This window comes from Rhyacophila brunnea, unplaced genomic scaffold (genome assembly GCF_057557595.1).
Source record: "Rhyacophila brunnea isolate RB1 unplaced genomic scaffold, BYU_Rbru_1.0 scaffold_17, whole genome shotgun sequence".
NCBI classification, from domain to species: domain Eukaryota; kingdom Metazoa; phylum Arthropoda; class Insecta; order Trichoptera; family Rhyacophilidae; genus Rhyacophila; species Rhyacophila brunnea.
In genome coordinates, this window is record NW_028232827.1 from 31,685,371 (window position 1) to 31,701,243 (window position 15,873).

A 15,873-nucleotide genomic window follows, 5' to 3' on the forward strand; every position below is an offset into this window, starting at 1 on the left:
TGTTTACACGTGCATTTTATTTTTTTGTTATGGCCACGTAATACGTATTGTTAGCAGTAAATCCATGCACGTGTAAACAGGGTATTATTCTTTTTGCTGTCCTATTCTGCTAACATGGCCATTTAAATATGACACGTTGTATGTAGTCGAAAAATGAGTTCTACTTACATCGCAAAATAAGGGTGCATATTGACACAGTGTATTTACGTCTTGGACTTAATATAGTGTCCATTAATATGTCAATGATTCTGACAAATATAATATATTTATTGAATAAAAAAAATGCATTTATAGACTGATAAAATAGCAGATTGTCACTTACAATAATAAATTAAAAAATGAGTAAAGAAAAAAAGCTATTGTAAAAATATTGTTAAGTATAAAATATATCACATTCAATACATAATATCAATCTCACGAAACAATTAAAATGTCTTTACATATATATATATGTATAGATTAACAATAATTAATTAATGGTTTCCAGTATTATAATAAGAGATTCAGCAAACAAAATCTTCACTTTGACAAACATCGACAAAAATCTACCCATGTCTCCCACAACTTATAACATAAAGATCTTATTTTCAAATAATATTATCTAATTAGACCTAATAATTGAGAAGTCGTTTTCACTTCTCTACTTGTGCTATAGATAAATTTGAATCATTGTATCAGTGGATTCAAATTTTGTTGGCTTTGGGGCAATCAACCGTAATAATATATTTATCGGTTGGCTCAACCGATAAGCTGTACTGTTTAAATAAACCTTATTCGAAAAAAGCTGTCTTTATTTATGAACACTTCTCTGGAGATTAATTTTACTTGGGGAATTAATATTACAAATACATAAAACTGCGTCATTATTACAAAGTTGTATGTGACATTTTTTTTTTGTTATCTGTATCAGAGAGAAAGGTTTCTTCGAGCACCATACAACCTTAAAACATTGAAACAGCAATATGTATAGGTACTGTTAGTCCTAACTCAATAAAAGCCTGTTCTTTCATGCACCAAATAGCCATCGTGTCTATGTTTAAAATTAGAGAAAAGAAAGATATCCGTTGCATGAGAGAGTATCTCTTAGCACTTGTAGCACTTTGGTGTTTCCCAAACTTACAATATACCAGTGGCGAAATGTGGATGTACGCTGTTAAAATTCGACATAAATAGTGCACACTAAACATTGTCAGTCATACTTATTTATTTTCATTGAGAATATAATTTGCAGGGTGCTGGTTAGTTTTTAAAATTCAATCCCTGCCACCAATATATATACCACCGATTTTCTATCTATAAAATTATGTGGTTCAACAGTATAATTTTAGATATTTAATAGATAAACGAATATTTTTTGACTATTATCTACTATGGCTTGGATTAGGCAGGACTTAATTTAATTTTAAAAATTAAGAAACTATCTACACAATGTAGTCTTAGTTCAATGAAAACAAAAAGTTTGACTGACAAAGTTTAGTGTGCACTATTTGTGTCGGATCTTAACAGCCTACCTCCACGGGAACTATCAACATAGAATACATTTATCGGCAAGAACTTCGCGGACAACTAGCAATGTGGAAGTGACACATGAAGGTATTATGTATTTCTAACAAAATTATACCACAAATACTGTTAGAATAGTACGAATCACGGATAAGTCAAACATGTTTACGAAAAAAAAATTCAACCGCATACCCTTTCAGTCTGGGAAACATTGTCTTCGCCAATTCAACGGAAGCGATGTTTTGCTTCCACTGAATTAGGAGTAGCGTACATAAAGATTAACTCCATGGAAGTGTTCTAATTATCTGTGGGTCTATATTTTTCCTTGTTTAAATATTTATTTTAATGTGAATATTTTTCTAATAATGTTTTTCATTGTATGCATCTGGCGACGTACATCACGCAGGCCAACTGAGGACGAAGTGCGAAATACAATTTATATGGTTATTGTGTTATAATTTAATGTGCTAGACAATTAGACGATTCAGCTCGTTAAGAGATATGTTACATGTCGTTACATGAGAAATAATATCACTACAATACACAAAAAAAGAAAAAACAATGAATACAGGTATTAATTAATACACAGAATAAATGGCACCAAATAATGTCAATTTGCTTTAAAAATTACACACTACTGTCGTTGATACTTCGGCTATCATAAATGATCGAGATCGATTTAAAAAATAATCAACAATGTCTTTTTCCCTATTTTATATTTAATTCAAATTAAATGTCCCGCCCGGTGTTAAGTGTAATAAGAGCTTAATAAATTTTATTCATCAACATTGTAGTCTCATTGGTCAATATGTTTTTTTTAAAAATGGAACGTCAGGTCTCGCCACGCCAACACTAGACTAAAACCATTCGCCTTTTGCCTTCAGGATTTAGGGTAGAAAAGAAAGGCTTTTAACTATTCGGCAAGTGTAAACAACTAAATGGAAAGTATTTTATCGAGGGATGGCAAGTATTATAAAATAATGGTAAGTATGTACATAACACACACACGCGTTATAGGAATGTATTTTATTCTCAGTTTTCATAAATTATACATTTTACTGTGATGTATTTGAAATTATAGCCATTTTATTTTGGCAATATCTTTAGTAATATAATGTAGTTACTTGTCAATCTAATATTGTGATACACAATATGTATTCGGATACCAACAATAATCATCGAATACCGTTTGACTTATATAAATGTTTATAGGACAAACACATCTGGCATCTGGTAAGTTATACTTACCATTAACTGAAAATACTTGTCATGACATATATAATACTTGTCGAACACTTGAAATGATTTAGGAGATTTTTGATTACTTCACTATAGGAGATGTATGATATCATTTTTTTGTAGTTGATATCACTGGAAGCAGCCGTCATACCAGGATGTGAGAATGATGGCAAACACAAACATTAATTCACGCTTGCCTGCACTACAAACCGAATCTACTCCTCAAGCAATAAACCCGAGGCAAAAGATCAATTGGTCATATCCTAAGCTACGATAAAGAAGTAAAAAAATCTATATGATTAACATTTAGACTACATCGAATCCTAACGCAGCTTGAACACTTTTGAGTGAGGGGGCCCGGCCCGCAGGGGGGCGCCCGCAAATAACGATTAAAAACGTTTAACAGCTATTTTGTCATAATTGGCTCTGAGTAATTAATACACACATTTATATAGATATATCTACGGCTGTCGCTCACCCCATTGGGATCGATCAATATTATATGAACATGGAGTGTGCCAACATAAAATTTATGGTGATATAGATTCTTCAAGGATTATTTGTAAGTCATTCATTAAACAAGATTCATCAACCAATGTTATTTATCTAATTGTAATATTCTGTTTTCAACTGTTCTACAATCAAGTCAATATCTTGACCATTTACAGAGAGGTTTCCTTCATCCGGTCAACCTATTAAATTCATATTCTGATCCAAACACACATTGAAAAACAATATGTGAATTTGGAGATGTAAGACATCCTATCACTCGACCGCAGCAGGTGCAAACTTAATGTTATAGTCAAGTTTTTTTAGTTTTGGCATTTAAACAGAAAATTTTACTCTTTCAATTATTTCTCCAATCGCGGCAGGGGGATACTGAGGGGGGCAAAAGGGGGCCAGAGAGCAAAGTCCTACTCTATAATATATATTGTCAATTAGCTATAAGACAACATGTAATATTGATCAATCCCAATATGAAATATAACCGACGTTGCAATCCGTAGCGCAAGCATTTATTCAACATTACATGTATCGACCCTGTTAAAAAACCCGTTGACGTTATAAATATTCATCCCACACTACGGTCTCGCTGGCGTCCACCGGCGACATTTTAATGACGGGAGATGCTCCCGAAACCCCCAACGGCACCGGATAAGGAAAGTAATCCATCGGATATTGGTAGTTACCGTCGTTGTGTGATTTATCCATGGGAGGGTCGCAGTAATTGTCGAATTGCGACTCATATCCCGAATCTTTACAGTTCTGTTGGAAGTTAAACATCTTGGTGTCAGTGTAAAGCGGGCTCCACAGCTCTGATGATGAAGAGAAGCTACCGTAATCCGGAGTGGTGTCGGGTCCGCGGGCGAAGCTGTTGGAGGGGTCTTCCCCGGGGTACGAGGCGGCCGAGTGGGCGAGGCAGGTGTGATCGCACTCTCCACTGTATTGGTCCACATAGTTGCCGTACTCGTCCGTGTAGCAGCGATGTCGGGGGCCCGCACAAGCCACCGGGGCGTTCCATCGTTCCTCCATCGCTGGCTCCTCTTCGTAAACTGCAATCAGAAACAGAGTTATAATATTAAAAATGATATTTTCTTTTATATTATTTCGATTGACAACATCCAACTATATGCAGCAGTAGCGTAATAATACGAGGGTGGGTCAATAATTCCTTAGAAAAAAGCATTAAAACAGTTTTTATTTTTGTATTTTTTTTTTATTTCTCAACATAATCTCCTTGGAGCTCAATACACTTGGTTAGACGTTTCTCAATTTTTTTTTAAACCGTCAGAAAAATAAGTTTTCGGAAGGTCCTCAAAATAAGCATTTGTCCGATCGATGACTTCTTCATTTGAAAAAAAACGTTGTCCTCTTAGCCATTTTTTTAGGTTTGGGAAAAGGAAAAAGTCACTGGGGGCTAAATCTGGCGAATACGGTGGGTGGTCGACCAATTCGAACTTCAATTCTTCTATTTTAGCCATTGATCGTAAACATGTGTGAACACGGGCATTGTCCTGATGAAAGAGGATTTTTTTCCTGTTTAAATGAGGCCGTTTTTCTTCAATTTTGTTTTTTAGCTGGTCCAATAAAGATGCATAATAATCCCCTGTTATTGTTTTTCCTTTTTCCAAATAGTCAACGAAAATAATTCCACGTGCATCCCAAAATACAGTAGTTATAACCTTACCAGCTGATTTTACGGTTTTCGCCTTCTTTGGACATGGTTCGCCTTTCGCAATCCACTGCTTTGACTGTTCTTTCGTCTCGGGAGTATAGTGGTGTATCCATGTTTCATCTACAGTCACAAATCGACGAAAAAATTCATCCGGATTGCGTTGCATGAGCGACAACAGGGCTTTAGAGGCCACCACCCTATTGCGTTTATTGTCGACTGTGAGCAAACGCGGCACCCATCTTGCAGAAATTTTTTTCATGCCCAATTTGTCATGTAAAATAGAAATGACGCTACCTTTTGAGATCCCTGTAACCTCAATTATCTCACTCAACTTTAATCTTCGGTCACTTAACACCATATCGTGGATTTTATTGATCATTTCTGGTGTAGTCACCTCTACAGGACGTCCTGAGCGTGGTTCATCCTTTGTTGATGTACGACCACGTTTAAATTCATTTAACCAGTTATAAATAGTTGCAAGTGAAGGAGCAGATATGCCGTGAACTAAATCCAACTCATTTTTTATTTCCTTTGCTGTTAACCCTTTTATATTAAAATGTTTAATAACAGCTCTAAACTCAATTTTCTCCATTTTTTGTAAACAAGCAAATTTTTTTTTTAAATATATGAGAAACACACAACAACCCAACCAATCTGATTGAAACTTCGCAGCATACTGAATCGGTAGTGCCGCTGCATGAAAACAAAACGCTTACAGTACTAGTCGCGCCACCTGTCGGCTTTTCTAAGGACTTATTGACCCACCCTCGTACCTAATACATAATTTATCTAGTCTATAAAAATAAACAATTCGTTGTAACTTAAGTATTTATTCTCAAGAAATAGAATAAAAGTTACATCTTCCATTTCATTCTCTCTAATAATATTAAAGATTAAATAAATATACTAAGCTTGCATTCTTGGGATCCCGGTCAATTTCATGTTCCTGAAATTCTGGATTTGAAATATTTGTTTATATGATTTTCGACATGGGAAGGTTTTAGTCAGCAAGAGGAGCATAATTTAAAGAAAGTGGATGGTTTGTAAATAAAAAAAAAAAAATTATCAGGAGCTACAAAATATGAGATTTACATTAGGATGCTTAGCCATACTTATGTATTTATGCAGCTGATTTTCGAATTCATAACACACGAGTCAATTTCATCCATATTGTGCAGTTTTCATGCTTTCCATCATATGTGTCAATCTAATGATATTTAAAAAACATTACAGAATTTTTTTTTTTTTAAACGGCAGTATATGTTGCTATAAGTGACATTGCTACGTTATTTGTTGATTAACTATTACTAAACTGCCAACTATGTATAAGATTCACAGTTACTAAAGTTTTAAATTACATCGACGACATCTTTGGATTTCGCCCAAAGTGTGTGATTTTCTATCATTCAAAGCCTGACCTGAAATTGGGATTATGACCTCGACCCCAAAATATAATAATTTAATTAGATCTCTACAAATTGCAATTGATGTTGCACAATACAAAAATGCACATGTCACACATAAAAAACAGACTGAGGTCATCTCTTTTGACACAAAAATGCTGACAACAAACTAGGTTTATATTATTAACAAATCCCAGAAATGAATTAATTGCAAGGACGCCTAATAATAATATTGTAATGAATAATTGCATATGGCATGACAGATGTTGAAATATTAAGGGGGGACATGCTCGTCGAAGGTCAAAATTGAGTTTTTATTGTATATTCAAACCATGATCCTGGACACTCCTTAAACGTTGTAGATAATCTATTTATATAATTTTGAAGCCTTATTATTCTTTATAGTTATTTTAAACATTTGATGACTGCATAAAGTATTTTTGTTACATAAAATAGTATTCTTTTAAACCTCTCACTCTAATGTTTTAGAATATGGTCATATTTCGGTACAGAACTGTGCAGTGGTGTTAAGATTTTTTACATTTATTAATTTATAAACACATTTATAAAACCATTAGTATAATTTATTACGAGATAATTTTTGTAAAATATTCACGATAAAAAATTATTTTGATAATCTCTGTGATCCCAAATTTGACAAGAATTAGGCATTTTATTATTCAAAAAATCGGCAAGATTAACACATTTGAAGATGATTCTAAAGATACTTATTATAAGCTATGTCTTTGACCATTCAAGTGTGATAAAAATCTTATGAATAATGATTGCTTTATAATAATTATTGACCTAAGAATAAGGTAGTGTTTTTTTGAAATACGCCATTTCTTTTGTCATTCCCTAGTGGTTAAGCTACAACATACGGCCGTAGCCATAAAATGACAAACTATAATTAAAGTAGGGAGTAAAATTATGTTAACGCGCGTGTTTGAACATGTACCTAACGGATTTTTTTTTTATTTTTTTTTAAACGGTACATGTTCAAACACGCGCGTCAATATCATTTTACTCCCTACTTCAATTATAGTTTGTCAATTTATGGCTACGGCCGTATGTTGTAGCTTAACCACTGGGGAATGACAAAAGAAATGGCGTATTTCAAAAAAACACTACCTTATTCTTAGGTCAATAATTATTATAAAGCAATCATTATTCATAAGATGTTTATCACACTTGAATGGTCAAAGACATAGCTTATAATAAATATCTTTAGAATTATCTTGAAATGTGTTAATCTTGCCGATTTTTTGAATAATAAAATGCCTAATTCTTGTCAAATTTGGGATCACAGAGATTATCAATATAATTTTTTATCGTGAATATTTTACAAAAATTATCTCGTAATAAATTATGCTAATGGTTTTATAAATGCGTTTAAAAATTAATAAATGTAAAAAATTTTAACACCACTGCACAGTTATGTACCGAAATATGACTATATTCTAAAACATTAGAGCGAGAGGTTTAAAAGAATACTATTTTATGTAACAAAAATACTTTATGCAGTCATCAAATGTTTAAAATAACTATAAAGGATAATAAGGCTTCAAAATTATATAAAGAGATTATCTACAACGTTTAAGGAGTGTCCAGGATCTACTACTCATGAAAACAGAGCTGGATAGACACTCTCTTTACTTAATGAAGAGACATAAGACGTTTCGTCTTTTTTACATCACAAAATAGATGGTTTTTTCATTCATATTAATTAAAATTGATGTAAGATTTATAGTACACATTTCAAAGGCTTTGATGGAGTATGCTTACATTCAACAGCATTCCTGGAGTGACTTCTGTTGGGAGGAGGCAGCGCCGAAGGTGTGAGGGGTGTGGCCTCCGAGGAGGACGATGACGAAAGCGCTGAGTGATGCGTGAGACCGGATACTGGCATAACCCCTCCGCGTCCGATGAGGTTCTGATTGCCATGAAGCGCGTTTGCGTTCCCATTGATGTTTTCACCAACGCTGTAGTCACTACTGTTGCTACTGCACTCAGGACTGTACGGAGACGACTGGAAGAGGAAAAATATACAAATATATCTCATGACATAATAAATATTTATATTATGACATATTTTTCTATGGTAAACCTGAAAACTAAAACGTTTAAAGACTTTTCGGTGAGTGTTAGAATAGCTGAAGATTAAAGTAATACAAGTGCACCGGTGACTAGGTTGAGTAAATCGACTTCGCGTAAACGAGGTCTTGTTCGCAAATCATCCATTATTACCCATATATGTCTATTAATAATTGAAATAGGACAAGACATGCCAAATTCAATTTAGATATGTTGCTATGAAAATAATAACAGTTTGTACACAAGAGTTCATGTAGTGTAATCCAATGTTTGGAAAATATGTTTATAAATTTTCATACAAAGCAGTTACATGTTTGAATAGGTGTGCATATTTTTACACCCACGATGGCCGAACGGTTACCGTGTCGGCTTATAATGTCGCGGGTCTCGGGGTTGAATCTCGGCCCTGGCGAAAATTCACATGTTGTTTTTCCATGTGTGTTTGGGTCCAGAGTATAGACCTAATAGGTTGAGCAAGGGCCAACATCCATTTCTCGTACAAGAAAAAAATCTGTTAATACAACCTCTACTATGTGGACAACTCAACTATTTATTAGATCTATATACAATTTTTCACAAAACCAATATTTTAAAAACAATGCATTTTTTTTATAAGTATAGTATATAAAAGTTTATAGAGATATAAATTACACCAATTCTCCTTAAATTTTATGTAAAATTTGATTATTTCTTTTTCTTTAAAAGCGAGTATCAATGAGATTAAATGTGGACAACCATAATATGATCTTCTTAGTATCGGACATGGTATCAAAAAAAAAAAGAATAGTGATGTTTTCGAAGAGATTCATAGTCCACTTCAGGGTGATAGTTATCCAAGAATTTTTTTGTTTCTCCACAACTTCTGTCCAGAATCAGAGTCGAGACCATATTTTGTAATGTATCAGTGTCATGTTATTTATAATTTTTTAAATTTTGTAATCGTTCAAAATGTTCTGTGTCCCAATTATGGGTCCAATAATAACTTACCCTTCCTCTTTTCTTCTTAATAAATTTCAAGGCCTCGTCTTGTGAATAATTGTAGTCAATGGCCCAATAAGACCCTTTGCCAGGATCATCTTTGCTGCGGGCAACCTTTGTGAAACATTTGTTCAGAGACAAATTGTGCCGGATGGAATTCTGGAAATCAACCACATTGTCATTATTTAGCATTATCATCATAATTGGATCTACAATCTAGTATGGAGGAGGTGTCGTAACAGACTCTCCTTCAATCCCATTAGGTCCATGCTCTAGATCCAAAGATGTACAGTAAAACCCAGTTCACAGTTCAAACACAGTTAATTCGAAATTCGAACTAAAAAATTATAATATTATGTCGATTTCGGTTTCACGAGAGTTTACTGTTGTCAAAAACATGATGTCAACTTGCCAAATGCGGGATTCGAACCAGCAAACAATTTCAGAACTGGACATATGAGCACATTTACCATTACAATAGGTGAGGTGAACATTGAAGTGGGTACAATGTGAAAATAAGAATACATATTGCTGAATATATTCCTAAATGTTGAACAGTTAACCTTAGACAGTGTTGAAAATCGAATTATTTACCTAATAACCACCTGAAAATCAAACATTGAGGGAAAACTGCAAAATAATTTCTACACAACATTGATGTAGTTTCAAATGAATTCACAAATTAACACAACACTTATACAATACTGAAATGATTTGATGTAGTCAAGCTCACCTTCCAGCCTGTACCGGCCTCTTTGTAATACGGAAACACCCTCATAATAAACTGATAAATTTCAGAAAGAGTCATCTTCCCCTTCTGACAACTACTGATTGACATTTTGATGAGAGTCGCGTAACTGAAACAATATTCATTAGTATTAAAATCTATATATATAATTTTATTGAACAGGTAACAAATGGTAATGGAAAATGCAAATTAAATGAGCAAATTCAATGACTCTGCACCGATCATAGAATGTAATTTTGAGTCATGGGCAGACAAGAACATTTTCTATTTTAGCTACACACAAATAGATGACAGTTTGGCTTAAAGCTGTCAGTTTGTGTGTACAGCCACATGCGATGCGCCATATCTCTGTCAGTTTGATGTTATCATTTATAATAAAGATTGTCTGATTATTTTTATTATTTTAACAGGCAATATAAAACAAAAATAATATGCCGGTAAATACAATCAGCAACTTATTACTAGTTCAAATGCAATCTCCTCTTGCAGTGACAGTTTGAAGTAAAAACATAATATGAAAGAAGAGTGTTAAGATATTTTTTGGTTTACTAATAATTTTTAATACCGAGTGTATACTGAATGAATACTGAGATATTTTTGTATCGTATTATTAGTCTGTATTTTCCAGCAAGCACTACTCCGTTGTAAAACGTTCGCTGGCAGACATGAAGCACACTGCCCAAATTTAAAGTGACATTTTAATTATGCAGACGATTGGTAAGAATCATGTTGGCTCATATAATTTCAGGACAACATATCGAATATATAGGTAGGTATATGAATATACAATAGTTGACTATACGTACAGTACACTCTCAGTAATCCACCGCTCGATTATCCGACAACTACTATAATCTGCCGTTATTTTTACTAGTTGAAAGCACAAAATCAAGCTCTATAATTCGCCGGTATTCGATTGTCAAATTCAGTAGTCCGCCACGTACAAGTATATAACGCAGATGAGACGGGTTTATTTTGGAAACTTCTCCTTCTTAAAACTTACATTCATCGCGAAGAAAGTAATGTACTAGGGAAGAAAGTGCCCAAGGACCGCATCACAATTATGCCGTGCTCCAATGCAACCGGGACACACAAAATGAAGCTTTTGGTTATATGGAAAGCCAGGAATCCTAAGCCATTCAAGAATATCTGCCTCACTGAACAACTGGTTGTGTCAAGTGATTTACTGTTTAATATATAGTTAATAAACTTAGTTTATAAATATGTATAATTTAGTAAATAATTGACTTTGATTATAAATAAAAATGTAATTACCTAACACAAATTTCTCAAAAAAACTATTTACATGAAATACCTGTTTTAATTTTTACCATACTTGATATGTATGTGTTACGCCGAATGTGCGAAATTGAGTATTACATGAAATGGGCAAAATTTTGCCTAAATCATGAAAAATGCAAGCCCGTTGCTTTATTCATGAATTAGACAAAATATCTGGCGAGTGCGTGAATTCGGCAGTAATTTTTCTGCCTAGTTAATGCTTTGGACAAATTAGATAGTAGCGCTACGGTGGTATTTTTTGCAACTAAACTAAATGTGTCAAATGCTCATGCATTGGTCAAAATGTACATATATTATCTATGGTCAAAATAGATGATCGCGCTCCGGTGGTGTTTTTTGCAACTAATCAAACTAACCAAATGTGTCAAATGTCATTGATTATAATATAAAAATATACCAATCAATAACTACAATGACGTTCATATCCATTTACTATGCGCAAAAAAAATCTAGAACTATAATATGATAACGGAAGAATTTTATAGAAAGGTATTTTCGCGATTTGATTCGTGCATGGGTATCAATCGTGCAATGGTCGATTGTATGTTTGTGATAGTTTGTTGACACTTGTTAGCTAAACTCAAAATGGACATTCAGTTGAATAATTTAATTCAGAATTACAAAACCTAACCTAACCTAACCTAATAATAATAATATTATATTATGTACAATTATAACTAATAAAACCATCCGTATTAAATTTACTTTTTCTTCTGTCATGTTGAAAGTTCAAGAATTCCATACCCTGGCGAATTCATGTACTCAGCAGAAAATTTACCTAATTCATGAATAAGGCAACAGGCTTGACTATTACATGAATTAGCCAAAATTTTGCCCATTTCATGTAATAGTCAATTTCACACATTCGGCGTAACATATGCACTATAATCCGCTGCTTTCACTAATTGGACACTTCTCGTCTGGTTTTTGGGGTGGCCGATTACTGAGAGAGTACTGTGATGGTATTATTGTTTTTCTTTCATCGTGCATCAAAGAATATTTCAATCTGAGATGAGTTATAAAGAAAAATTGATTTAGGCCCACAGTTGATTTCACAGAATATTCATGATCATGTGAAGCTTCGATGCGGCCATTTTATATAAAACAGAACTTAATGCCACAAATTAATTAAGACGCTATCAACGTGAAATGATTTCAAAGAAATAACACTTTTATAAAATGAAAATATCAAAAGGAAATGCATTAATTGCAAATGCCATGACACAACCTGACCTGATTTTTTTGAATAATTTTATATATCTGCCTAGCAACAAATTACAAAAAATTATTTAAATAAATTATTTTAAAACTGAACTGAATACAATATTATATCATCTAACCAACACTCATAATATTAGAATCAAGTGATCTCAACTAATATTAAATATGTTATAAGATTAATTTATAAAAAACGTGGTGGTTTTGCGCATAAAGCGACAAGCGAAATTTTGTGATCGACGGAGGATTGAAAATAGGAAAACACTATTATTAAAGTTAATATTAAAATAGGCGGAATATATAAAATAAAAGTAAATTTAACTTTGCAATAAGCTGAAAAAAATATATTCATTTTGTTCCGCATTGCAAAAAGGTTTCGTTGCCATGTATCAGGTTACTTTTGTCGTATCTTTGTCATATGTGAGCGAGAGAGAAAGATCGTATACATGTGATTTCACTCATTATGATTCCTAGCATGTGGCACATATAAAAATCAGTATGGGAAAAATCAATCATGATATAATGAATTTGCACTCGCCAGGGGTCGTGATGAATGAGTGTTACCTGTACTATTTATATCTGTAGGTGCATCTAAAGAAGCGATGATTCTATTTTACAGTGTAAAAGAATTTTATTGGGTTCGTTATGTTTTCACTGTACCAATATTTTGATTATTTCACCAATTTAACTCAGCATCAATTAATAACATTGCAGAAAAAATCTTTTTTTTATTTAGCAAAGTCAAGATTAACTTGACATTGAACTCATAAGAATAAACTTAATGTCGAGGCTGTCTCGACATTAGACTGGAAAGGTTTACCCCTACGCTGCCAACATTAGTGACTTAGACGTGAGAAAAACACGCAATGTGGTTACAATCATTATTTTTATCAATTAAGGCTAACTCAGCGTTGACATCTCTGCATTTGGCCATTAGCTGTTTAAAAATGGGTCTATCTTTTAAATGTATTAAATTATTAATACCCTACACTGCATTATTGAAATGTGTCATTAAAATCATTTAAATGATAATGCAATGTTTTACAAACCTGTACGGTGGTTTTCCATACTTTGAACGGTTACGCGGTGACCCTGGCGTTTCCGCTTCAGTTCCTTCGCATTGCGTCACCGGGGGCACATAGGCGTCTTCGCCGTACGCATAGCGAGGCAGAGGCCCCAGTGGATTGTGCGGTAAAGCCCCGTGAGTCAAAGACGGCGGCCAATCCACCCCGGATATGTCGCCCATCTTGCGGTGAGTGTTTCAGTTCAGCGAATTAAAAATGCGTATGCACCATCGCGTGCATTTCTATGCAATACCCCTTTGCGGGCTTCATCGTTTCTGGTACCCGATCCTTGCGTGATTTATAAAATTATCTGAAAGAATGATATTGAAGAGTTGTTTAGTATATACCTAGAGTCTGTATTCTATAAACTGGCATACACGTCACACGGAAAGCATTGTGCCATCGCGTTCAACTGTTGCAAGTTTTCAATGATAGAGAACGAGATGGATGTTGAAGCGGGGGGGGGGGGGGGGGGGCGAAACCGGCACGTCAGCTTATAGAAGACAGACTCTAGTATCATTTTGCGGGATGTCGATTACATTATCTGGAAATGTCCTGCAATAAACGAAGACACGTAAGAATAATTCATTTCGTTTCTTCTACGTCATGTAAACCTCATAAATCAGAAGACAGTAAAAACTGTCTAATTTTCAGTTCAAACAAAATTTCGAAAATGAAAAATTAATTTTTAGTGTCACTGTAACATTGTACGCATTTAATTCACTTCCTGGACATTCCTGACAATTAACTGAAACACACTTAACGTCAGTATGCTGAGAAATATTTGTGAAATAAATGTGAGGCCAGAACTAACTGTGGGAGGTTTCCATTACTTATTAGGTCGAATTGATTGTTAACAAAACTTTTATATAGCAACAAAGAAAAGCTATACCTGTGTAATATGATAACGTTAGATTTGTATCAATCCTAAAAGTACTTATTCTGATATTCAAGAGAATACCGACCAGTGACAGTCGAAAAAAATATATGATTCAAAATTCAAACACAATAGATAAAAAATAAACAAACCACTGAATAAATTATCGCTATTATTATTATTTAAAACACGAGCACGTGAGTTGTCATTGTAAACGAACTTGAAAAACGTAGATTGAAATATAGGCCATCAACCCATATTTTAGGCAGAAGCTACTTGGCACGACATGACTGTCTCCGGCGAAAAAACAGCCAACATTAAACTTCTCCCGTCATCGAGTGGACATTGTATGCGGCCCAAAGAGTCGTGCATCACTGTCATGATCACTGTGAGAATTATCTATTCGGTGAATAGTAAACGCATCCTTGGAAACATGTGAAAATAAACGCTATAAGGAAGTCCAAACGTTAACAGCGTAATTGGCGGTATTTACAACAAATGGATTTGATATCAAGCTCAAATTGTGTGGCTATGTGAATTTAAATACTTACAAAACTATTAATGCGAAGGAAACTGTACACAAACATAAATGTTTCTAGAAATAAACAATAATCTTTTCGACCTAACTAGACGGGTGACATCTTTACAGTGTTGCCATCGAAATTATTTTGATATTATTGCCATGAGCATGAGTCGATCACAATTTTTTTTTTAACTAAGCTAAATTATAGCCACCTCCGATAACCGATTATTTTCAAATAAAACCTTAGAAAAAATATTGGGATCTCCTCGACTAAAATAATGGTTGACAACACGTCTTTTCATCAAATATTATAGTCAATTGAAGTGGTGCTTATGTGAACGAAATTCATTATAATGATTTTAAATCAGTCAAAAACATATACATAATATACCTATTTTAATTAATATTTTTTTGTAGGCAAACTGAAATCTTATAATTATTATTCTACAATCAAATACGTTGGTAATTCAAATTGTTTACAGCGTGTCTAGTGTAATATTATCAAAATAAAATTATCATTCTGATTTATTTCATTTCTAATTAGGTACTAGATTTTGTAATAAAATAATTCTAGTGTTTTCTTTCATATTCTTCATCTTCCTCATTACTCAAAAAAAATAATTAAGGCATTTTTAAATTCTATAACAGGTAACATACCTTTTACCGTTTTTCTTTCATCAACTGTTTGAGACGATTACAGTTTGCCAATCGATATCTATTACAGAATTCTTTTACACATCAAGGTAAA

General features: G+C 33.6%; 1 protein-coding gene across 3 annotated transcripts; it reads right to left on the bottom strand.

Moving 5' to 3' along the window:
- Positions 1-899: 899 nt before the first annotated feature.
- Positions 900-15,267, bottom strand: LOC147073953 (forkhead box protein J2-like). Of its 3 annotated transcripts, none has more exons than XR_015070370.1 (7): positions 15,154-15,258; positions 13,711-14,035; positions 10,127-10,250; positions 9,403-9,552; positions 8,107-8,350; positions 2,105-4,295; positions 900-1,179 (listed from the first exon to the last, which is right to left on the bottom strand). XR_015070370.1 is itself a non-coding variant. In XM_085944487.1 (6 exons), exons 2-6 carry the CDS (start codon positions 13,905-13,907, stop codon positions 3,805-3,807), a joined length of 1,206 nt encoding a protein of 401 aa, XP_085800613.1. In that variant the 5' UTR covers positions 13,908-14,035; positions 15,154-15,267; the 3' UTR covers positions 900-3,804. The 3 variants fall into 3 exon arrangements, 1 of the variants encoding a protein (XP_085800613.1); XR_015070369.1 differs by having other exon boundaries at positions 1,631-4,295; XM_085944487.1 differs by having other exon boundaries at positions 900-4,295; positions 15,154-15,267.
- Positions 15,268-15,873: the final 606 nt, after the last annotated feature.